The sequence below is a fragment of the Scaptodrosophila lebanonensis genome, unplaced genomic scaffold (genome assembly GCF_003285725.1).
Source record: "Scaptodrosophila lebanonensis strain 11010-0011.00,11010-0021.00 unplaced genomic scaffold, SlebRS2 tig00000001-arrow-pilon, whole genome shotgun sequence".
NCBI classification, from domain to species: domain Eukaryota; kingdom Metazoa; phylum Arthropoda; class Insecta; order Diptera; family Drosophilidae; genus Scaptodrosophila; species Scaptodrosophila lebanonensis.
Window position 1 is genome coordinate 9,760,631 of NW_022060529.1, and position 24,470 is coordinate 9,785,100.

Below are 24,470 nucleotides of genomic sequence, written 5' to 3' on the forward strand. Positions count from 1 at the left end.
ATGTATATAAAACAGTTTGTCCTGACTGACTGATTGGTGATCAACGCCCAAGCTGAAATTTGGACTCAATTATCGTTTCATAGTGAGGGTGCGCTCTAAGAAGGGGTTTTGGAAAATTCGAGTTCCAAAGGGGGAAAACAAGCTCCAAAGTTTGTTTGAAAAATTCACCGTTTCAATCGATCTACATACAACATTTTTCTAAAATCAATTAAAGAAAATGAATAAAACTGCATACTCGGTTTTTTGAAATTTTTCTTGGAGCTTGAATTATTGGGGTTTTAATATTTCTTCACAAAGCGCAAAGATAACTGACTGCTGGCAGTCCGCCAGCCGCGTAATGAAGATATGTATGCACATATGTATGTATGTTTGGTCGTATAACCATACATACGTAGTATTTATTGTATGTACAATATTTGGGAAATGATTCCTTTAGAAACTTCTGAGGGTGTCGGAAGAGAAATATCATACAGTAAATAAACTTATAATTGTAAGCACAAATACCTAGCCCAGCAAAGACGGGCAAGACCTGCTGGTATGCACATGTGTATGTTAGTATGTGCAATCAACGCAAAGTCCAAATGGTAAGCGTTCAGAAGCTGTAATTTGGACACAAGCTTCCTGTTAAAGGGTTAGGTGACTTTATTTTACTTACTTGGGATATGTACTCTAAGAAAGAATACAAGATGAACTGCATAGTGTTATTGGAAATTTTCATTGAAGCGTAGAAGAAATAATTATAATAGTGTAGGTTCATACATGCAAACACACATATTTTGTGCATATTACTTTATACATCTGTGTTGCAGTTGCATAAGTTCAACAAATACCCTTGCCAAATTTTAGAGCTTTTAATTGTACTACATAAATAATACATATTGTATTGTATTGAAATTTCACAATTTAATTCTTGATTTGCAAGCGCTTAGGTACTTGGTATGAGAATCGCAGAGAAGGGTGGCCGCAATATTTGAAATTAATATATTAGAAATTTCACAATTTAAGTCCACAAATTTATTATTTAATTTTTTATAAATTTCACTATTTAACTATTGATTTGCCGGCACTTAGGTACTTGGTTTGAGAATCGCAAAGGAGGGCGCCAACAATATTTTTATTAATTTTTCAGAAATTGCACAATTTAATTTCATTTTATTAGAGAGTGTCGGAAGAGAAAAAGCATATTGCAAATAAACGTATAATTGTAAGCAAAAAATACTGAGCCAATCAAAGACGGGCAATACCTGCGGTAGGAAATATAAATATTTATTTGTGTCTTTCTCGATACTGCACATTTTCCACTTCTAACTTATCGGACCATACTCGTAAACTAAACTATCCACCTCGTAGCGGGTCAAACGCTCGTAAAACTGATCAAAAACAAAGGCTTCTGTATCATATGTACGGAACATACGATACCAGGCCTCGTCCACAAAACGATGATCATGCACCGCCTTGCATAGGGAGGGGAAGAAATCGATCGATGTTTTTATTAAAAGGTCGAATTCGCAGGGTGCATGCAATTCCTTTAAATTCTCAACTGTTTCCGGGATTGTAGATCTGCTCTCCTTTGCCGTTTTGACAGCTTTACGCGGTACCCGCAGAATACTGGTAGGAAAATGACTCGGCGGTTGAAGCCATAGCGAGCTGCTGTTTATTTCTTTTAAAGCCGACGAAGAGCGCGGAAGCGGCTGAGCCGCAATATCACTTAACATAACCTGCAAAAGCGAATGTAAAAACGTTTGAAAGTAAAAGAAAAGCTTCAGTTGTCTACCACGAACGCTGCTAAAAATGCCAGCCTGTTATATTGTGTGTTCATCGTGTTTTTCCTCAAAAGTGTTGTTCGATTGTTTTGTTTTTCTTACATAGCTTTTATTAATAATAAAGACATTTTGCTCAGGGCTGGCTAATGATGCCGTTTGGGTTTAATTTGGGTTTTATTTTTGAAATTGAAGTTCGAGTTACAGCAAAATGTTAAAAATAGTTTGGATCTTTTTCCTTTTGCAAAACTTTACTTAAGTACAAAACATGGTTAACATAATGGGTTAATATTATTTAGAGGGCACAGGCGACAGGGTCTGTGCATTGCGTTAGACACGATTGTAATTTTTTTTATTTTTTTATTAACTACAATTACTTTCTATTTATCCCCCGACTCGAGTGCCAACGCGTGCCATTTCGTATTTATAATTGATCTAACGCTAAGTTTTTGTTTCTTTTGCTTTGTCATAAGGTCACATTGTTTATATCACTGAAAATGTAATTTAATTTAAAATTAACTTAACTGAAGAAAATTAAAACATACATTTGCGTAACATCCGCTGGGCCAACTAATATCTTTACGTAATTTGTTTCATCGATTAAAGCTTTTAAACAATATTAAAATGTGTGGTCAACATATATAAATACATATATGCCATGTGGTAGTTCCGGCACTCAAACTAGATATGTATTATCCATACATATGTTAATGTTGTGTGTATTTATGTGTGTTTGTGTCTGTGTGCATATACATATATATATTTTTTTTTATCTGATTGGGTGTCTGAGAATGAGATTGTTAGAAAAAAAACTAAAACTACATTTGCTAATGCTACGCGTTAGTTAATCACGGTCCTATGAATGGATGCATTTATGTATGTATGTATGTATGTAGGTATGCAGTGTGTGCGCAATTCGTGGAAATTGTACTATATAAAGAAATTCGAGTCATGCTAAACATAGACAAGAGCTAAGAAAAGGCGCTGGTATAAATTCTTGCCATTTGACAGAAACCATTTGATCGCAAATCTTTGCTGCAGCCTAGAACGCATCCGAACCATACACGCAAAAGTCTGTTCATGCGCATGATTCTCTACCCCCTACAATTTGTTTTAGTCGACTTAACGCATAATATCATCATCATTATCATCATAGTAAAATATAACAATTAAACTATTAACTAACTAACGGATAGGGGATGCTTAAAGGTAATATCAAATGCACTCGCCAGGATTCTGCCCGCAGTACTTGGGAAACAGCGCCTCCGCCTTAATGCCCTGCTCAACCAGCCGATTCCGAAAGACGGAAATGCGTCGAAACACCTCAGGCGGCACAATATCAAATTCGTGATCGTCTCTTGGATCCGACCAAAGGCTGCAATATCAAATAATAAATAAGCTGAAAAAAAAACTAATGTATATATCTCAGTATGATCTCACCGTTCGGCCAGTGCCGCAGAACGCGGCCATAGTCGGCTGTCCAGCTGATTCTCGTCCACCTGTTCCGTCCACATGCAAGCCTCGCCACCGAGCACCTACAAAAAGAAGAAAGGAATGTTATTATTATTATTAATTGAATCTTCTTATTAAATAAATAAATCATCCCTTTTAATTATTGAATCTACCTATTAAATACATTTTCTTTTTAGTTCAAGTTACTATCTTAGTTTCTATTGATATTTTTTATAGAATTATTTTTTGTTAGGATTTGGTTAGGCATAAAAATAATTGCACACAAATTTGTAAAATTTGATGAGTATGTCTACGAGTATACAAAACATAGTTATCTGTTTTACATAAGGCCGTATCTTTGGGTCGAATAACATATCTGAATGCAGTACTTTCAACGATTAGTTAATTTAACGTCCTGTAGGATTATTTTTATTCATTGAGAATTAAAAATTATTCTAATGACGACTCGAATTATTAAAATACATCAGCAAATATATATAGTATTATTGCTAATAACATGAAATACTCGGCACATAAAATAGGTGTCTTTCATTTCATATAAGTATTGCTAAAGAACCTTCACATTTCTTATAAAATAAAATCCATTATTCAAAAAATCAACAGAACATCGAACTCGGTAGATAGAAGAGTTGGTCTTTGATTTCATCAAGGTGTTGCCAAAGAAACTCTTCATTAATTATTATCTACGAGTTGGAAGGAGACGCTATTTTGATTAGCATACCTGCTTCATTCGCTTCTTGTCCAGTCGCATCCGATCCCAGGGACGGTGTTTATACATGTTCTGCCAGGTGCGGTAGGGCGAGCACGCTGCCTCTCCGGTGGCACGCCAACTGCCAAAGCCGCAGTCTAAGTACCACGCATCCACATGCGAAAAGACCAAATTGTAGCCGTTGTCGAGTAGATCGTAATTCTCCTGCCACGTGCTGCCACCCCAGACCTGCACTACGAATTGACTATTTGGAAGACACTTGGTGTTGGTCAGGGCGCTCGACCACACGGCCACATATTTGGGCGGCACGCCATTGTTGGCCAGCTTCAGCCTAAAAATAAGAGGATGGTTGCTTGAAGCAGTTGAAAATAAGAAGGGCAAACCTAACTAACCTCGCCATGGCCTGCAGCATAAAATCACACCACAAGCCCCGTAAATCAGTGTCATTGAAGTACTGGGCCCAGCAGTCCAAGTTGACCTCGTCACCACCCAGGTGAAAAAAGTCCGTGGGGCCTGTCAGTTGCAACAGCTCCTCGTACAGGCGCTGCAGTATGAGGTAGGTGTGGTTATTTTTTGGATTCAGCTGTCCACACGGCGGCTCGCCGCAGTAGAAACTCCAAGGCTGCTGGTTAATGCAGAGGCTCAGTTCACCGAGTCCCCTTTTGGGGCCCCAATCCCAGCCATTGCCGGCATGTGCGGGTGCATCCACTTCCACCAGAACCTGCACTCCATTAAGTTTTGCAAACTCTGTCACCTCTCGCACATCGTCCTCGCTGTACGTCTCGCTCTCCGAGTAGGCGCCATGCTCGGCCAGCTCAGGGTAATAGCGTGAAATATAGGGAAAGCTCTGAGCATCCGTTATATGCCAGTGAAAACGATTAAGCTTCGCCAGGCCCATTGCCATGATGGTCCGCTTAATGGACTCCACAGAAAAAAAGTGCCTGGAGGTGTCCAACATGAGGCCGCGGTAACGAAATTTGGGCGCATCGCTGATCATAGTCGTCGCATAGGTGCAAAGCAGGTGATCCTCGTCGTCGTACCAAATGAGTTGCTGCAGCGTGGACAGTCCATGCCTTGCACCAAAGTATGAATTCGCCTTAATGTGCACCTGCAGATTACGATTCTCGACTGCAATGGTACAAAATAAAGGATTAGGTTTTGTTTTCTCTTGTACTTGTACAAAGGCTACGATTGAGACAAGAGCTGATTCACAAATTTGTTTTATTTTTACGGCCTTCATTATTATTTTTCTTTTAAAAATATACAAGACTTAATCGCAGTTGAGAACAGATCGCTTTGAATCCGATAGATTATGCTTAAAATTTTAATTCTTACAAATATTTGAAGGTCTTACAATCGAATAATTCCATAGTTTTTTGGATACCGGAACAGCAAGCTATTTCTATGCTGAATATTTTGTGCGAGATCGAAAACCGGGAAATGGCTAAATGATTGTGTTTCAGGTATATTTACGGATAAGTCGCTTATTGCTGTTGTTATCGATCGATACTCACATGTTGTGCTTAGCTGGTAGGTCTCATCATTTTCAAGATTGAAGTCTAGTTCTGGGGACTTAATTACCGACAATTTAACAGTCAGACTATCAACATCGCCGGCACGTCGTCCGCCAAACGTTGATCCGAATAGGGACACCGCTGGTGTGTCGAACTCGTTTTGTGGAGCATTTGACAATATGGAGCTGCGCCGACGCGTTCGCGTGGATTCACTAGCCCCTGCCCCGCCCGTTTCACTTGTGGAGCTTGCTGTGTACTCTAATCGCTGAATTGCGCGAAGCTGCTTGACAAACCAGTCCCACACCAATTGTAGCTGCTTGCGCACCTCATGATGCGGTGTGTCCAGCAGCAACTGTGCATCCTCAGTGGAAAAGCGTACCGTATGCCCGTTGACGAGGGATTTGATGGTAGGATGCGGCCAGATGTTAATGTCGCCGCAGGTCATGGAGCAGGACATGAACGAGACACGCTTGGCGCCCTTTCCAAGGAAATGGGATCGAACGCATCTGTCGTTTTCACACTTGTAAGTCCACAGTTTCTCCACAGGTCTGTAAAATGCAAAACCATCTAGGTTGTCGGAATTTCGGGGAGTCTTTTGTTTCTTTTGTACTCACATGGGATAATTATGTGGATGTTTGTGGCTTCGAATCGCCCGATCCAGTGCCTCAGAATACGCTTGCGTTTTCATTACACCCTGATTCCAGTAAAGCACGGTGAGTATAAAAATGGCGCCAGACAGCAGCACCAGCAGTGCACGCCGAAGCGAGACGGCTAGGGACATCTTATAAAGGTAACGCAGGCTGCAAAATAGGAAGGGAAAGAAAGTGCGGTTAATTTACAGCCGAGACAAGCATTTAATTGTAGTTTTAGTGTGTTTACACGAGTAACGCGTTGACGGATTCCAATTCGCCCCCATCCATATATACACACACATATACATAAATTCGTATATATATATATACATGTTGTCATCATCAAAAGCAACGAGGCAAACAACGTTGTCAATGGAGGGACACGTGATGGGCGCACAAAAGGCGTTGCTAACTTTGCTTAAAGTTTACATTCAAAGAAATTAAACAGTTAACCAAACAATAAGAACGACAACAGCCGGAGCATGGAGCGTGAAAAGAAAACAATGGGCTTGTCGTTGTCGTCTTCGCCGTCATCGTGCCATGCGGGTGACCCACAAAGAGGCAACGTATCGAACTTTAATCAATGCTCGCCCTGCGTTCTGCTCAGCTTAGGGGTTTGATGTGCGATAAAATCAAAGAACCTTTAAAAACGACTACAACGCGACCAGAACAAAGTGGGCGTAGCATTTACGACGCATAAAGCGCATAGAGGAATTGTTTGCCTTAGACATTGCTGACACGCAACCCACACGAGGGCGAAAGGAATGGCTAGGATATGGAGTGGTGGGCTCCAAGCAGTGCCCAACACTTTAGTTTATTTTGGACTATAATGAAAAATGATAGCAGTTATAAAAATGTAGCTAATATATTGAACACACATATGCACATACACGTACATATATGTATATCGTGCCACATATTTTGGGTGCGCTTCTCCATTAAACGAGTTATAGTTATAGGCAAAGCCATATATACATACTATATATAGCTATCTCTTACCCATTGTGTGCTTTGTTCAAAACGTAAGCCTTCTTGAGATACTTGTAGAGCATTGCTAAGTTTTAGGTTTCAAGAAGTTGTTTCTTTTGCTTTTATTTTGGTAATTTCTTTCACTTTGAAAGGAGAAAACAAATTTTATTTTGTTTAACATATGATTTAGGAGAAAAGGGCTGCTTTTTTTGTCGGCCATTTAGCCCTATTGAGTGCCTTTTCTTGCAGTATATGAAAGATAAAACTTACAGTCTTTGTCGTAGTTCTAAGCGGTAAAAACATTTAAACATAAGTTTGCAAAACTTTTCATAAATCTTTAAGTAAAGATAATTGCTTAGGCCTTTTTAACACTGAACTACAAAACAAAATGTGGACCCAATGTGGACTCTAAATATTGAAACAAGTAAAATCAAAATAGCCAGATTGAACTGTAAATTCGAAGTCCACAGCATTTCACAAGAGGTTTGATCAAAACTTAATAAAATCAACTAAGGAGAACTGATAACATTGCTGTCTAATTTGTATGACATGTTTTAAATTTGTTAGTCGCTGGCACCGTTGAGCACAATTTCTAGTAAAGTTTTTAGGACGGTATCTATATTTAAACTAATATTTATTTGCTTATTTTATTTCTGTTTTTCAGTGGTTCGTCTAATTATGGTCAACGTTTATTTTTATTTTAAAAACCCAATTAAAAAGTACTTGGATGGAACATTTCATGATATAGTTGATGTTTTGATTCTCGTAATTTGTCCACAAGTTGTATTTGATTCAAAGCCACTACAAATGTGTTATTGCTCTAAATTGCAACATATTTTAAACGTTATATAAGTATATGTACGAGTATATATCACAAACACGCCCTCCATTGAACTAAATCATCAAGGCTGTTGCTTTGTCAGAGACACTATGTGGTGCCTGGCACATGGAATGACGTGTTGAGGACACCTACATACTGCGGTGTAACCTTTGCGTGCACCTTAAATTAAGTGAACCTCAATAAGTGGGCTAAGGAAGGGCATGAGAATTTTTAGTGTGCATTGTTGTTTTTGCCCGCATAATATAGGAGCGGTGCGTGCTGTTAAAATATGAACTACAAGCACAGCACATGCAACCATTTGACCAACCCATCCTGTTGAAAGCGCATACGTGTCCACATATGCATGTAGGTTCGCATGAAGTACAAGGATGTACATATGTATTACACTCGAACCACATGGAACTCTGGTACTACACAAATGCCATCGAAAGTCTCAACATTTGTTGCGCATTCTCGGATTGGGGGTGGCATGCAGCCAACTCTGGCTGTTCTTCTGGTCATACATATGAGGAACGTGTTATTGTAGCGTACGAGTTCAACGCCATGTGGAAGTCGAAACAGGAGCAACAGCTACAAATACGTACAGTTCTTGAGTTAGAAAAAAAGCAGTGCGGCAGGTAAACAGCTTGTCATTTGTTGCCTTCATTACTTTTATAGCTGTGCATAATAAATCAAGCGACAGATGCATAATTAATGCTTTAGTCTTTAAAAAGGATTGCCGCTGTTTGTTGGAAGAGTGATAGAGAAAAGGGAGAATGCCCATCCTTTCTGTTAGCGCATGCAACCGCAGTGACCTCGGTAGTTGCCTGCCAGTTGGCTGACAATGTCACTGACAGTGGCCCAGTTGACAAGTGTTAGGCACTTGTGCAGGTGTCCGACGTCTCTTAGGTTCTTACACCACCCTCACCCCTCGTGTTCCCTCTCCTCTCTATTAATGTGACAGTCTCATTAGTTGATGTTGTTAAATACGAGTATAAACAACCGCCGACACGGCCAGGAACTAATTGCGGTGGCACTATTGGGCGCCTCCAAACAAAAAATAGTGTAGCACACTTTGCAGCTGCTCCTGTTCGCTTACCCGCAGCAGCGCGTGCGTACTGGTCCAAAACTATCCATCATCAGACGACGCAGCAGCGTCAGTGGCATCGCCATAGCTAGAGCCATCGTCAAAGTGGCGCCTCAGCCTCGCTAATGAGTCACGTTGCCAGCAACTCAGCTGCCAACTGTTGAAAGGCATACAAATGCCAGGCCTTTCTTTCTTTCTTTCTTTCTCTCCGTTGTTGCCGCTTTTTTGGGGTTATACAAATTTCTATTTATTTGAAAGCACGCTCTGGCGCACACAAATCTAAAATTATGCCACACACACATATGCATTAAAGAAAAAATGTGACAACATTTGCACTATTCACGGCCGTCGCACGCCCTCAACGACTGACGTTCAACACTCGACGAGCTCCTCAGCAGCGAGCGCGCCTGACACACGAGGTGTAAGTAACTATGGCTAACTGTTAAGCTGTCGTAGCACAGCAGACGTAGACATGGATTTTTTATTTTTCAGCTTTTTCAAGAAGGCAGCTTTTGGTGGTTTGATGGGGAGGTGGACGCCGACATACTCGTACACACAAACAGAAACACAGTTGGCATAGCACATTTGGCTCTCAGCTCATGGTTCTTGCCTCATAGCTACCTGACTGTTGTTGTTGTTGCTACTGCTATTGTTGGGGACTCGTGAGCTCAGCCCGAAATGGCGTGCAACTATTTACATATGTTCTTGAAAAGCCTGCGACCGTGTACAGGTGCGGGTCGTACAGTGGTTTCAAAATGTATTTAACAGTTAACCAGGAATTTTAGAAATCTCCCTGCATTCTATTCCCCTCAAAGCAGAGCTGAAACAAGATTATATCTATGAAAGACTTTTCAACTCTTTATACCAAAATCTCAGCACTTTTTGTTAGAGTGGACAGACATAACAAACATAATTATATTTGGATACAATGTCGTAAGCAAAGAATGTTTCTACCTACAAAAATGAATTTTGCCATTGATCTTCCTATATCAGTTTTGTAAAATATTGTAACTATATATTGTTTATAATAATCTTGGTCTGTGTATACAAGTATGTGTCAAGTCAATATGCTAACTTTGGTGCCCCAAGATGGCTCGAATGTCGTGGTTGAAATAGAGGTTCGTACGGATGGATAGAAAAAGAGACGACTCCTTTATCATACATAATATGCGGTATGGCACGCTACTTATTTCCTGTGTGCTACAAACATTACAAACTTGTTAGTATAAAAAATACAAAAAAGAATAAAAGTAATAATGAAGAAAAATTTGTAAAACATTTATAAGCTTATGGCGGTCAGTAGCAATTTATTTTCATTAAGTGGTTCGAATGCCACATGATAATCAGTTAAGTGGATATTTCGTATACGCCCTATAGGCGTGGCTTGTACTGTACGGATTGGCAACCGGTAGTAGATATGTATACATATACGTGTACGAGTACATGTTATGCAATGAAAAATATCAGTTGACGACAAGTGTTATTCAAATGGTATGCACGGTTGCCACAACAACAACAACGACAACAACAGCGACAGAAACGACAATGGCGGCAGCAGCAACAATCTGCCTGCAACAATAGGCACCCACACACACACACACACACACACACGCAAGCAAACAAGTATAAAGAAAATCAGCCATTTGGCGCGCAATTTGACGTGAAACGTGCAGGAACCGCTTACACAGAAATACACACAAACACAAATATATATAAAAAGGAAGCTCAATACAAATGAGTTGGCTTTGGTCGCTGCTGCTGGCGGTGGTGGCTCAAAAATCAGCTCACATGTCAACCATGTAATGCAAGGTAAGGTAAGGCAAGGAAAGCAACAGCAAAATGGCGGCACAAATGGTAGCAGGCGCACAGCACGAATAGGACGAAAAACACGAACAGGAGCTGCCGACGACCCATGAACGAAACAGAGACCGAAGCGGACGTTGCTCAGTCGAAGGCGCTTTATTTTGTATTTTACTGCTCAGTCGTTGTCAAGGAACTTCGTGCACAACAAAAGGATAAGCCGAACGAATGCACGCCAAGCCAGGCAGCCGCTAGACAGCCAAGCAAACAGAGCCAGCCATCCAGCCAGCAAGTCAAGCCACAGTTGGACTTAGAATCAGTTGCAACAGCGCAACGACTTTGTCCAGACGCATAAATCGCGAGTTGTGCGAACGCCGATGTTAAACCTGCCGAGCACTTCAAGTTTCCTAAAAAAGCAGACTAAGTTAAATAAAAATAAATAAATGACTACCCCTCCATTTGTAAGACAAATAAAAATGGAACGGAAACAATTTTGGCCATCGATCGTGAAATGCGGCGCGCGCGCTTTGCGTTAACAAAAGTTTCTCAGATTGTGTGTGTGTGTGTGTGTGTGTGCGAGTGTGCGTGCGTGCTGGCGTCTGTCTCACCTGCATGTTACGTATACGCCGCGAGGGCTAAAAGCTATTGTCCTTGGCTCAGTCAGTTAGTCTAGCGCTAAGTTAGTCGCAACTCAAACGTTGGCGCGTAATGAGCAGACGACTAAGAGAGTGTAAGCCACCATAAATAAGTATATGTGTGAGTGTGTGTGTGAGCTAGTGTGCCCACTAATGGTGCTAATCGTTATGCAATCACGCAAGCCTAGCAGCAATCCGTGAAGTGCCAATGCTAGTGGAATGTCTTTGAAACGTTACGCAATACTCGCTGCGGTCAATCAACACTACAATTCGGAAAAGCGACAACAGCAACTCAATAATAATGCAACAGCCATGTCAACAACATCCTCAGCACTGCTTGCAACATTAACAACAACACGAACGGCGGCAATAGCTGCAACACCTTCGCTTTCTAGTCCAGCAACCAGCGAGGAAGATGCGTCTCAGGAGTATGCCAGCAGTCAGCAGAGCATTGACAGCGACGGCGACAACGACAACGACAGTGGCAGCGCCTCGTCCTCGTCATCCTCCTTCACCACCTACTATAGTGGCGGGTTAGGTCTCTATCACCAGCAGCATCAGCGCGGCGGCAACGGTGGTATAACGCTACTTAATGGCGTTCCAGGATCTGGCAACAGCGCAGGACCACACACCTATGCGAATGTCGTCAATGGCAATGTGAATCTCCTATTGGGCGGGTAAGTAATGTGCGAGCACACCTGACAGACAGCTCTCCGGTCTGCCCCTAGTTAGTTTTCTTATTAATTTATAAGAAGCCAAGTTTTATTAACGCCTACGATAACTGACAACTGGCGTACACTTGGATAGGTGCAGTCGCATGTGCAATGAGACAGATATGAATTATAGATGTACTATACTGAACTCACTCGCGCGCGCCACCAACTCCAGGCATACTATTGCCCAGAGGGATATTAAACACAGAATGTGGGAGGAACGCATAGATTTTGTCTCCCTTTGCACACTTCAATTGGAAGTTAATTGATATTTTGTATGATATTTATCAAATTGTATATCATAAAGTATTCATCTTTAACGATTTTTAGGGCAGCTCTTGCAACCCAAATTTAAACGATAATAATATATGTAATTGTAGGGTTTTTAAACGATTTTAATAATTTATAATGCGCAAACGTTTATCTTTTAACCAAAATTTCAACTCGATACAAAAAGAAACTATACATTTCAACTCGATACAAAAAGAAACATTACTCATACAACGTATCAACCGTTACTTCATTTTTGTATAACAGCCAGAACTAAGTATGTATATAATCAATAGTTATTGGACTTAAAAGAACCAGCATATCAAGTTTGGTTATTATATAGTAGGTGTTTCAGATCTTTTTTTAAAGATATGATAATTTGGAAATTAATTTTTTATTCTTTTCTTTAAATGTTAAGCCTATTAAATCGTTACTCATGCAACAGTAAAATAATAGAGCATTATATATTTCCCAATAATAACATGAAGTCTGAAGATACTTGAAAAATATTTTAATTTCTATATTTTACATTTTAAAGCGGTGGTTGCACTTTGGTCCTGCGGCACTTTTTGAGCCCCTTACAAAACCGAGTCATAAATAAAATAAAAAGCCAACATAATTGCCCTAATTGTGAATTTTGTAGCCATCTTCATTGCATGCACCCCCATCAAGTGTTTTTTCTGGTAATTTTGCACGCTCATAGATCATAACAAAATGTGCGCATTTTAAGGATGATTCCTAGACCGAGCTACATGTTTCGAGCTTGATTTATGAGCGGGCTGCAAATTAATAAACATCAAAAATTCATACTTCGCTTGCACGCAGCGGCAACCAGCAGCAACAACAACCATTGCAAGTGAAAAATGTCAGAGCTGCTGCTATTCTGGAGCATCTTTCAACTGAAGTACTCGACGGCTCGACTGGCTGGTTGCCTGACATTGGCGTTGACATTACAAAATAATTACATGTATTTTCAATTTTTCCTTTTTGTATTTCTTTTTCTGTGTTCATGTTTTCTCCTTATTAAAAGTGTCACCGGCATGTTATTAAAACTTTTTTATTTATGGGTCAATTGCATTAAATTGCTAGTACAATTCACGACCCCACACCCCTTTCCGATTTCATTCTCAAGTCTCAATCTGTATAAACAATTGGTGGCTAGGCATGCACTCAAATCCAAAAACTTTATTTTAACTACATTTTTATCGATTGTCTCGGGCAATTCAATAAAATAGAACAAAATTGTGCACACGCCGTTGATAGCCCTAGACAAGCCGGGATCCCACCACCTAGCTTTTCGTTGTTGTTTCTGTTTTTTTTTTTTTTTTTTTTTTTTTGGGCCTTAATGAACTGTTGACATGCGAGAAATTGCGTGAAGGCAAATGAGGGGCGAAACGAGGCGAGTGGTATATAATGTTGCATTCGCAGTGGATTAAGTGACATCATTGACTTGCGACGTGCAAGCGATTGGAAAGTTAATAGACAAGGCAGCAGTTGCATTCAGTGCCGGAAGTCCGCGGGAGATAATAGCATTACGATAAAGACTATTAAGAGTTAAGTAGCTATTAATACTCATTATTAATATTGTGGACAAAAATTACGTGCATATTGGTTCATCTGAGATGTGTTGAGACGTTGATAAATAAGTTTAATATATACTTTTATGGCGACCTATAACAATTATAACAATTATAACAATTATAATAATTTTGCGAAACTTTAGAGGGTACTTGCAATTATATATTTATGTCAAGAACGGTTTGAGTAGTCTTGCGACCTTTAAGCAGCAGGGGAGAAAAAAGTGCGTTTGACTGACTTTAAAATCAGTGAGCATGATCAATTAAAATATTTGCCATAATTAAAAATATTTGCTACTTGCCACACCACAAGTTTAGCAAAGGAAGTGAGCCTATAATGAAAAGAATGCTTGGATGCGCCCACTGAGGTCAAAATAAACCGTAATTTGTAAGGAAAAGGAATAAAAGCCCAAATAGAAATGTGCAGAATATGGACAAAATGTTACAATAACAATGGCATCCTTTGTATTTCGTAATTGAAATTTTAATACAAATATAATGATTGTTACATCTACTACAATAAATACAAGTAACAAGATGAATGCACCTTTATATATTAACACATAAGCACTCGCACACATGCATTATAGGTATACTTGTATAGTATTTCTGGCCTTTTGTCAGAAAATTCATTTTATCAATTTATGTGCAGTGAATTGCGACACGACCAGAGCACAATACAGAGTAACGATGCATATAGTATAGATATGTAAACATACATAGGGATACATGAATGTGAACTATTGTCAGATATTTTGTGCATTTCAGCATAATTTGTTTAACAAAATTAATAAAATCCAATCAGTATTAATAAGGAGCCATGTCTGATTGTCTGTGCGGATTCCTGTCGCAATCAATATCATAGCCTTACTCTTGCGGAGTATTATTATAATGTGGTTACATAGTATCCTTTTGTTATTATTGTTGCAGTGCCATGTTGTCATTGGTCACAACAATTTTGTGTGTGGTCTGCTATTGTTGCCATCGCAACATTAAAAAACGTACAGAGGCCGCATATCGACAGCAGCGGCAATGGCTGGAGAACGATCCGAATATGGAAATTTACAGTGTTGAGCAGGTGAGTTACACTACGAACTGAATTCCGGCACAAAATACTTAAATACTTGTATACGGGTACATTATTATAGTATTATAATGTTCGTTTCTAAGATATAGATGCAGTAGTTATCAAAAATAGCCTTTTCTGAATCATTGGAGAAAGATTAAAATGACTAAATAAACTAAGTCGTCATCAAAAATGTGTACATATGTTTGTACTTTTTTAAACTTGTACTTCTCTTTCATTAGTCAATGCAGTCGGTTAAAAATACCAAGGTTTTTGCTTTTGTTGTTGTATTTTAAATGTTGCATAGGTGGTACATACATATGTGTTAAGGAACCTTTTTCAATTAGAAGGCTTTATAACTTCAGCACAAGAGATTAATTATTGAATTTATTAATAAGAACTTGAAGCATTGATAAATAGATTCATTGCGCTATTCAAAGCTGCATCAAAAAATAGTTTAATTAGAAATAGTACTTTTCTTCTATATTTTTTCCTATGAGGCACACTGTTATCAGTTTTTTAATGACTTGTTTATCGTTGCGTTAATGATTCGTGGCATTTGTGTAATTATTGAAATGAAGTTGAAACAATTAAATTGAAATCAATGTATGTACTGAGAGCATAGCTCTAGCGGGATAAGCAGTTTAACATTTGTGGGCGACTTTAACATTAATTGCGTTTAAATATGGCCACTGCTTTTCCCCCGGCGTGCAACTTTAAGTCAACATTTCACTTGGACCAGCAAGAGACAGTTTGAAAGTAGAACCAAAAGGTAATGGATATTTATGCGGCGCATTTAACAGGTGTGACAATAGCAATGGAAAAAGCGGCAAAAGCCAAATACAAAGGGCAACAGTTGTAAGAGAAGGGACTGGTCAAGGCCCACCACTTAGAGCTGTCTAGTATTGGACGCAGCCAGGCACTTGGTGTGCGGCTTTATTAAGTTAAAGGCAACGCAGGGCAAGCACTTCTCTCTAGTAGCCATCCTTGTTTTCCCCCTTCTATTTCATTTCTATTCCACAACACACTGCTTATTGTTGTTTGTTGGCCCACTGGGAAAAGGCGCCGCCATAGCCGCTCAACGTAAATCAACGTTAGCGTCGCCATGTCAGCCAGCCCACTAGTCACCCTCTCCCCTAATGTCCCCTTCTGGCCACTTCATGCACTTCTAGCCTCTGACGGTTCACAGCGACACAAAAGTGTCAACATGGCCGCGGTCGGCGGTAGGTTCAGGAATAAAGAGAGAGATAGCGATAGCGACAGCCGTCGAGGCGTTAAATTGGGGTTACACAAATAAATTTATGATGTGTGCAATTTAAACTTTTTTATTTGGTTTCGTAAATATTTCGCTGCTTTGCTTCCAGCAGATTGCAGCTAATGGCGCGAAAAGTGTCGCGGTAGTCAGTGGAAATAGAAAATTGCTAGTGGCAAGACTAAATAAATTTGATTTCTATTTGTGATGAGGAAAACTGTGATCCTTTCGCAACAGTGAATACGATTTTCTACTGGCTTGATGGTGAATCAGTGTTGGAGTGATAAATGGCATGTTGTGCATCACATTTAGTTGTTTAATTTTTTAAGCTATTTCTGCAAATGTATATCCGTTCCAGATGAAAACAAAAGAAATCGTTTCATTCATACATTGTTTAATATTATAAAAAAATGATTATCTTAATAAGGATAATTAAGTAACACAAAAAAAGTGTAATTATTACTAGTCCCGAATTCAGATTTAGGTATTCTGGTAGTCTAAAAAGGATTTCGTATTTTGCATTCAAATATATGGGAACGCTTTGTTAAATATTGTTTCAAATCAAAGCTGCGCGACATGTTAGATGTGAGCTTCCCTGAAGAGCACATACATATATTAAAAGTTGGAGCCTGTTATCCATTCTTCTTACAAAACGAATAGGTGGCTCAACCCTCCACATCTTTGTTCTGTTTCACAATCGTAAACTTGAAATCGAGTTATAAAGAATATTTATGCATTCATTTCGGAAAAAATGCGACGGTTTAATATTTATCCATATCGAACGCACATTGTGATTTTATACGCATCACTAATTTCTTTACATCTTTTTTACATTTTCGCTCTATTTTTTTTTTAGTGCTACGAAACGTCTGGCCTATTTTTAGGCGACTCCAGCGATGGTTTGGCTGTGTTGCCGGCTTTGCATCACGAGCCACCGCCATCGTACGATGCTGTTGTGCTGCATGAGCAGCAACTGTTGCAACAGCAACAACTGCAACAGCAACAGTTGCAGCAGCAGCAATTATTGCTGCAACGCGTCTCTCCGCCACCCGGCTATCATTCCACGCTGGACATCAGTACACTGGCAGTGGCTGCAACTTGTGGACGGGGCACTCCCGATGGTATGGCCATGAATGAGTGCGTCGCTGAATCGTCCATGAGTGCCGCAGCCAGCAGCAGCAACTTCGTGGGCAGCACACCGCAAACTGTTGCCGGCCGAAAGCCGCTGAACGCGCAAGCAGCTCTCAACATGAAGCGCGTGTTGAATGCCCAATCCTGTTGCTCCCTGCAGCGCGCTGAGGTGGAGAACATGTGGTATGCGGCAGCGGCGGCGGTAGCTGCGCGCAATGGCAACGGAAATTGCATGGAGCTGGAGACATATACGCCGCCGCCGGCGCTACAGGCTCGCAAGCATGGCTCGAACATGGCGACGGGCTCGAGATTAAACAGTTTTGGGCGACGATATCTGCAGCAGACACACCAACACAGTCACAATTACCGAAGGGGGTGCCCTTTATGTGGAAAATTTCGTTATGACGCGGAGGATGCGTTGACAGCGTCCACAGAAAGTGTTTTGGACACGGCCACAACATCGCGTGATGGCCAGACCCTGCCCAGTCTGGAGCATCGTTTTGTAGAAGATGATAGCCGACACGATGTCAATGACAACGTTTGCAATTTACCAAATGATGGACAAGCAGTTGTGGCGGAGGAGCCAGCGAAGCTAGATCCCCAAATGGTCGCAGAAACTTTTGACTCAACTGTCAACGATGACGATATTGAGGCCGACGGCAAAACTGCGGATGCAACAAATGGAAATGCAATCGAAACAATGGCAGCTACCGTTGAGGAGAGCGGGGCTGTTGCCACAGATGAGAATGAAAATGCGGCGACAAATGGGGGAGATGCTAATGCTGCAATCAACGATTTGGACAGCATTAATGACAACGGCATTGTTAGTCTGGATATGAGCAAAATTATCGACAGATCTGGTTTGCCTACATATGAGGGTGCCCTAAAGCTTGAGTCGAGTGGCTATGTGTAGATTTAACGAATAGAGCCCTGCATATACATATAATTTTCCCCGAAGCAAAAAGTCTACAAAATAAATTGTACAAATGAAGGTACATTTATTTGAAAGACATTGATGTTTGAATATAATTTTATAATTTTGTGAATATAGGATAGGTTTTAGGGCGAATTTTTTAATAGTTTTTGAAAAAAGACCTTGGCATTATGACACTATACTAAAAACTAAGCTAAAATAGGGCAATTTTATTGCATTATCAAAAATGCTACTCGGTCCAAGTTGGAAGTCAATAATAAGCTGAGCGCCGCAACAGCTAAGATGTGGTGGTTAAACATGGTCTTGGAACAATAGGTTGACTAATGCTGTAAAATTCCAAATAACTGAAACAGGTGGGCGACTGACAACAGTGGGTTGCGATGTTATTTATTTTTTGAAGCCTGCATGCGAAACATTTCTTTCGCGCCATCCAGTTTTATTTCAAATCTAGTGCTCAGACTGCTTATATGGAGTTTTTCAGTTTTATTATAATGTTGTATTAAAGATGGAGGAAGGATACAGTGCAAACTGATATGCACAATGACGACAATAAAAATGGAATATTGTTCTGCATATACCCTTGGGCATTATAAGTTTGTGCAATGTGTGTAAAAGGCAGAAGTAAGCAGTCTGACTGTAAAAATTATATACAATATATTCTTAGTCAGCATGACAGGACAATTTCATCTAAATCCGTTCGTTTATACAGATTTCGTAAGTACTTTTCACAATTCCAAAGTTAAAATTGGTTAATTCTATGAATGTGGGTTAACTCGTGTTCTGTTTGCTAGTGTATGTTCGCATATAACAATTTTTTGGATAAAGAATCTTGCTAGAGTGCAACCCTTGTTACTAAATTGTTTAGGAAAAATAAAAAATGTTCGTATTTGTAATTGAATGAAATTTAATTAGATTTCTTATTTTATAATTATTATACAAGTATACAATTATTTTGTTTGATGGATTAGTTAATTTTCAAACAGGTGAAAAAGTTGAATTGAACCGGAGGTTTCATTAGGCAATTAGTTGGCTACACATGCAGGGCTCCTATACTATACTGAACAAAAATACAACTAGAAGCTACAAAAATATAATAACACATACACGCTACTGATAACCGATATAACTGGATCTGAAAAACAGCAACCAAATCACGAATGTGCTTTATTTTATGGACGTTGAATGTTGATCTCTGGCAACTACGTCTCAAATACACTTTGTCTCTATAATTCATGTTAAGCTAGCTGCTAATGCGAAGTATGCATATCCCTGTAAGTGTTGTAACATTATAAGCGAAATATCAACAATAAAACGTATATATTTGAGTGTATTACTTGTATGTTTGAAGGCATGTCTTAATGCTCTACTGACCGACTGGCTGTCCAAACCTTCACCTCAATGTGCTTAATGCTCGGTCGAAGCCAATCCGATTGATTTTGTATTAGCAAGTACAACGAATCGAAGAAAGCACCCCAAGAATGACACGCAAAAAAACAACAACAACAACAACAAAAAGCAAAAATATTACAAGTGTGGCGAATTGATAAAAATGAGAAAGTGAGGGTCTGGTGAGTACACACTGTGTGTTTGTCTGTCTGGAGGTCTGGCCGCCCCGACGCATTTGCATAGGAGGGGAGGAGGGTATGCAAACAAACAAAACGACGGCACACGATGCGCCAACGGTCGCCAAAAGCAGCAACAAAATGCACATAATGTGAACCCAGGCGTATGGTCAAAGGCAACGGCAAACGGTAGCGGCAACTATGAGTTGGCAGAAGCAGAGAAAGAAAAGGCCGTATATAAGAAGAAGAAAAAATGGTAACTAGAAGCTTGTTAGTGGCACTCATCGTTTTGCACAATTTCACAACACAAAGCGTCCCAGTAATGGAATGGCATGCAAAAGTGGGTGGCATTGGTGTTGGGATTGAGATTGGGGTTGCGCTTGAGGCTGTGTAGATGATGAGTCTGCCTTGCCTTCTAGCTTGCTTGTGAAAACGCAACGCACAACCTTGAATATGCAGAGCTCGTTAATGTACCGACCACGAATGTAATTATGCATGAGCAGGCAGGCAGGCAGGCAGGCAGGCACTGGTTGAGTGCCTTGGGAGAACTATACTGGTCTGGGCATCTATTTTCAGCGAGAAGTTGCTGTTGCAGGCGCAACCCAGCAGAATGGGGCTGGCTATTCAATTAGCCATCCATTAATGGTAATGCCAACTGCCAGGCAAAAAATATACACGCGATTTATCGAGCGGTGCTCAGTGCAACAAGCAAACAGAGTAGTGCTTCAGCAGGATAATCTCCTGCTTGCCTGTCTGTCTGCCGGCACAATGCACTCATCCAAACAGCGATTACATGGCGATGCGTTATAGAAATGAACCACATATGTATGTACTTGTATATACTATACAGATACATTATCATGAATAACACTTTACACAATGGAATGCGTTCTTTTTAGTATTGCTTTTTATTTTATGCACCTTCGTGAACAACGCCTTGATAGCAGCATTTTAGCAGTTTTCACAGAAATTGAAAAAAGGAAAGTGAGAAACAAATGAGCACTAAATTATTTTTACGGCTTTGCTAAATTTAATTGCCATATTCCTTTCACACTTGGCGCCAAGCACGACACAGAAAAACACAGACCGAAAGTTGACAAACACGGGGCGTATGAGCAACATACGAAATTTAGCAGTTCGATGTCTCGAATGCGCGTAGCTGATAATTGCAACTAAATGTGATGCGTTCGTGTTCGTGCCACAACAAGTGAGGCAGACAGCCATGCATTCGAACCGGCAACATCTGCTCCCTCAGCCAGACGACAAGCCGTTATATGCAACACTCACGCAGAGAACACCGACGCTTAACACGTAGATATAGCATGTAAATGTATGTATGGCAAACCAGACAAATAAGTTGTTAGGAACCCGCACCGACCGAGCTAAGAGCGCGCACAGCACAGAATGATGATGGCATGTAAAGAATTGCATGACATCGCCATGCCATGCCACTCGCATTTGCTTATGTGTTGCTTGTGGCTAGCAGGTGGCAACAGGCGATAGGAGCTGACGCACAACATTTTGTGCATAGGCGTAGCAACAAACTGCGCAGCACTGTTAGGTGTCGAACCCGCACACACATACATATGTATATTTATCTATTGGCTTTGCCTCCAAATATTAATCAAATTTGTTTGTTAAAGGCGGGGGAGGTGCGAGAGCATATGGCTGCCTCCCCTTCCTTCCCCACGCACATGCCTAGGGACGTCAACAATGCAAAAAAGCTGTGCCATTTCTAATTGCCACACACAGGCGGTTAATTATAGCAGACTTTAATTGAATGTCTAGTAGCAACTGGCAAATGCGCGACGTCCATGCGATTTTGTGGTGCATGCTAAACGACGCATCTTATAGCCAAACGCGCTTGTGGCACAGTGGCTCGATTGGAAATTCAAAGCTATTCATTCCCTTAGGGATAACCATACATCATAAGACATGTATAACACATCAGATCGAATTGAATGAGTTTTAATTTAAAAACAAATCGATTGCCAATATTTAAAAAATTAGCTTATTAAAGCACTGTTGTTAAATAGTGTTTAAGTGCCTTATCAAATGGTTAGCGCAAATAAATAACTTAACGCGAAATGATGATAATGTAATATGAAAATAGTTGAGAAATATTTCCGTTCAATATTAAGATATCTCAATAGTTCCTATGATAAAATAGTGAATAATTTACCCATTGATTTCAATCGTTTTTTTTACTTGAAGTATAAAATAGGAGAGTGAATGGGAATGTTTTTCTTAACCATTGCAAAGTTGAAACTACAAGCGAAGCTTGAAATCTATTTCCCAGTTTCTATCATAATTTTGGCAATCGAAATTTTAATTATTCGAATTTCTTTTTTTTTTTAAGTTGCGCAATAAGAACATACCAATAATTTTGTCTGTGTTTGTGCGTTAAGAATTCAAAGTGTAAGGATCGTAAAATCTGAAAAATGTAAATGCGAGGTGAGAGTTTTCAATTCTATTTAGATTTTTGGGCTATTCGAGAGTGCAGAAACAAATTGAAAATAAAGTTTTTGTACTTTGTACAATAAGTTCTCTTTTGTTGTTTTAGCAATAAGTTTATTGCCAAACAAACATATAGAATGTTCGGGATTAAACAAGCTTGTTTTTATTTACTATGCAAATATTCAAAACATTATATAATTAAGCATAAAAGAAAATCTCATATACAGTGATGCAAAAACATGCCTGTGAATAAATTACGAGTTAATTTTAAGCGAAATAAATTTTGTTATATAACATATATATATATATATATAAATGAGACTGTGGGTATTTTAATAGCAATAAAGTTTACAAATTATCCACGGTGCGACGACGACACAGAGCAGGGTATTGCTGACGGCACGTGCCCGAAAATAGCACCGCCATAGGCGACGTTACTAAAAATACAGTGGAAAACTGAGTTGACCCAAAAATTGAGAGGAAAATAAATGCATTCATAAGTAGTGAAGTGCTGGATTGTTTAAATATAGAGCGCATTTAGAAAACTGATTGAGCCACACTCAAAATTGCATACCTATACATTTATGTATATAGAATTATATGCATATATTTATGTCAGAGTTTGTGAGATTTATGTATGTACACATAAGTAAAGACAGCTACTGCGAATAGAACTATTTTTAAAGATGATGATAAGCTTTTTGCGTTGTGCGCATCAAAAAACAAATAAAATATAAATAATAATATTCAGCAGAAATTGACTTTGGAAAGCATGATAAGAAAATATGTCGGTGGTTATAAGGAAAATACATACTGCTATGTTGGCCTCTGTGTTTTGTAACCACAGAACAATAGCCACAGCTAGCAAAAAGCACTTTCAAAACTGTAAAACAGAAAACTGTACCGGCATTTGGGGAACGGGAGCACAACTGCGGTAACTGCGCTAAAAGTGCACAACAACAAGAACAATAGCAACAAAAGCACATATAACACATAATCAGCTCGAAGTGTGGCTTAGTTGTTCGATGGTAGCTGCGGTGGCAGTGGTGGCAAGGCATGACGCAAGTGGTGTGCCAGCACACAAGTCGAAACAGGGCCAACAACAGTGTAAAAACTAAAAAAAAAAAAACAAAACGAAAAAAGCGAAAAAGTAAAAGTGCAAATAACCAAAAAGATGCCAACGCACGAACCAGCGCATTATGAATGGTTAAAAAGCCATAGACATGAAGTAAATTCTGGTGTGTGGGAAGGAGATTACATATTTGCCGCACTTGGATGATGATGCTGATGATGTCAATGTACGAACGATACATAAAAATGTTTTTTTTTTCTCTTACCCACAGCGCAGATTGAAATGCTCTTTGCATGTCCTGATTTCGTCTGACACCGATGCCACCCGGCACAGCGGATCTTTGATGTTGTTGGCCCTCTTGCAGGATAGACAGGACACGCAAGCGGGGCACGGGCAGGGGCAGTCACTGCAGGTGCGGTCGGCAGCCAGGGCTTGTTTTGTTTGAGGCTGTAGTTGTTGATTCTGTTGCTGTTTGTGCGTCTGCGATTTGTGCGGTCGCGTTTTAGGCCTTACTGGTAGACTTGGCCAGATGCAATTGCAGCCTTTACATTTTCATTCAGCCAATTTATTGCTATTATAATGTAAATGTAATTTACACAGAACTACCGATTTACATACAATTACACGAAATTTCAGACGACTTTATTTCGGGCCTCATTTAGCCACAGAAGGTGTTTCAGTCTTTAGTGCGTTTTCAGCATACTCGTACTTCTATTTATTGCGCTCACCTCAGCAATAAACAACACAACGCAAACATTTATTGCAAAAAAACAAAAACTTACTGAAAGTGCCACCGTAGAGATGCGAGTTGGCTGCCCATTTCTCTGCTATCGATAGCAGACTCATTCTTCGACCTGCTTATCGAATAGCTATCTACCGATTGATAGCACGAAGTGGCGCGCTCTCGGAACTTTAAATTCTAGTTGGTGGGAATGGCAAACATTAAGGATTTTTCGGTAGTTGTTTAATAATGTCGCATAAAATTTCATTACATAACCATGAGATGACCTAGTATCTAATTTTTACAAAATGTATGC

The 24,470-nt window shown here is 39.8% G+C and overlaps 3 protein-coding genes across 4 annotated transcripts; 1 reads left to right on the top strand and 2 right to left on the bottom strand.

The window, feature by feature from the left end:
• Positions 1 to 1,304: 1,304 nt before the first annotated feature.
• LOC115634781 lies at positions 1,305 to 1,715 on the bottom strand. The gene has a single exon (XM_030532681.1). It carries the CDS (start codon positions 1,713 to 1,715, stop codon positions 1,305 to 1,307), a length of 411 nt encoding a protein of 136 aa, XP_030388541.1.
• A 203-nt stretch (positions 1,716 to 1,918) lies between these two features.
• Positions 1,919 to 23,980, bottom strand: LOC115634272 (probable beta-hexosaminidase fdl). Of its 2 annotated transcripts, none has more exons than XM_030531900.1 (7): positions 23,699 to 23,980; positions 6,071 to 6,256; positions 5,457 to 6,004; positions 4,335 to 5,070; positions 3,955 to 4,273; positions 3,201 to 3,295; positions 1,919 to 3,135 (listed from the first exon to the last, which is right to left on the bottom strand). In XM_030531900.1, exons 2-7 carry the CDS (start codon positions 6,235 to 6,237, stop codon positions 2,976 to 2,978), a joined length of 2,025 nt encoding a protein of 674 aa, XP_030387760.1. In that variant the 5' UTR covers positions 6,238 to 6,256; positions 23,699 to 23,980; the 3' UTR covers positions 1,919 to 2,975. The 2 variants fall into 2 exon arrangements, with proteins under 2 accessions (XP_030387760.1, XP_030387759.1); XM_030531899.1 differs by lacking the exon at positions 23,699 to 23,980 and adding an exon at positions 7,088 to 7,137.
• On the top strand, positions 11,391 to 18,787 carry LOC115634274. Its single transcript, XM_030531902.1, has 3 exons — positions 11,391 to 12,076; positions 14,890 to 15,037; positions 17,134 to 18,787. Exons 1-3 carry the CDS (start codon positions 11,619 to 11,621, stop codon positions 18,319 to 18,321), a joined length of 1,794 nt encoding a protein of 597 aa, XP_030387762.1. The 5' UTR covers positions 11,391 to 11,618; the 3' UTR covers positions 18,322 to 18,787.
• Positions 23,981 to 24,470: the final 490 nt, after the last annotated feature.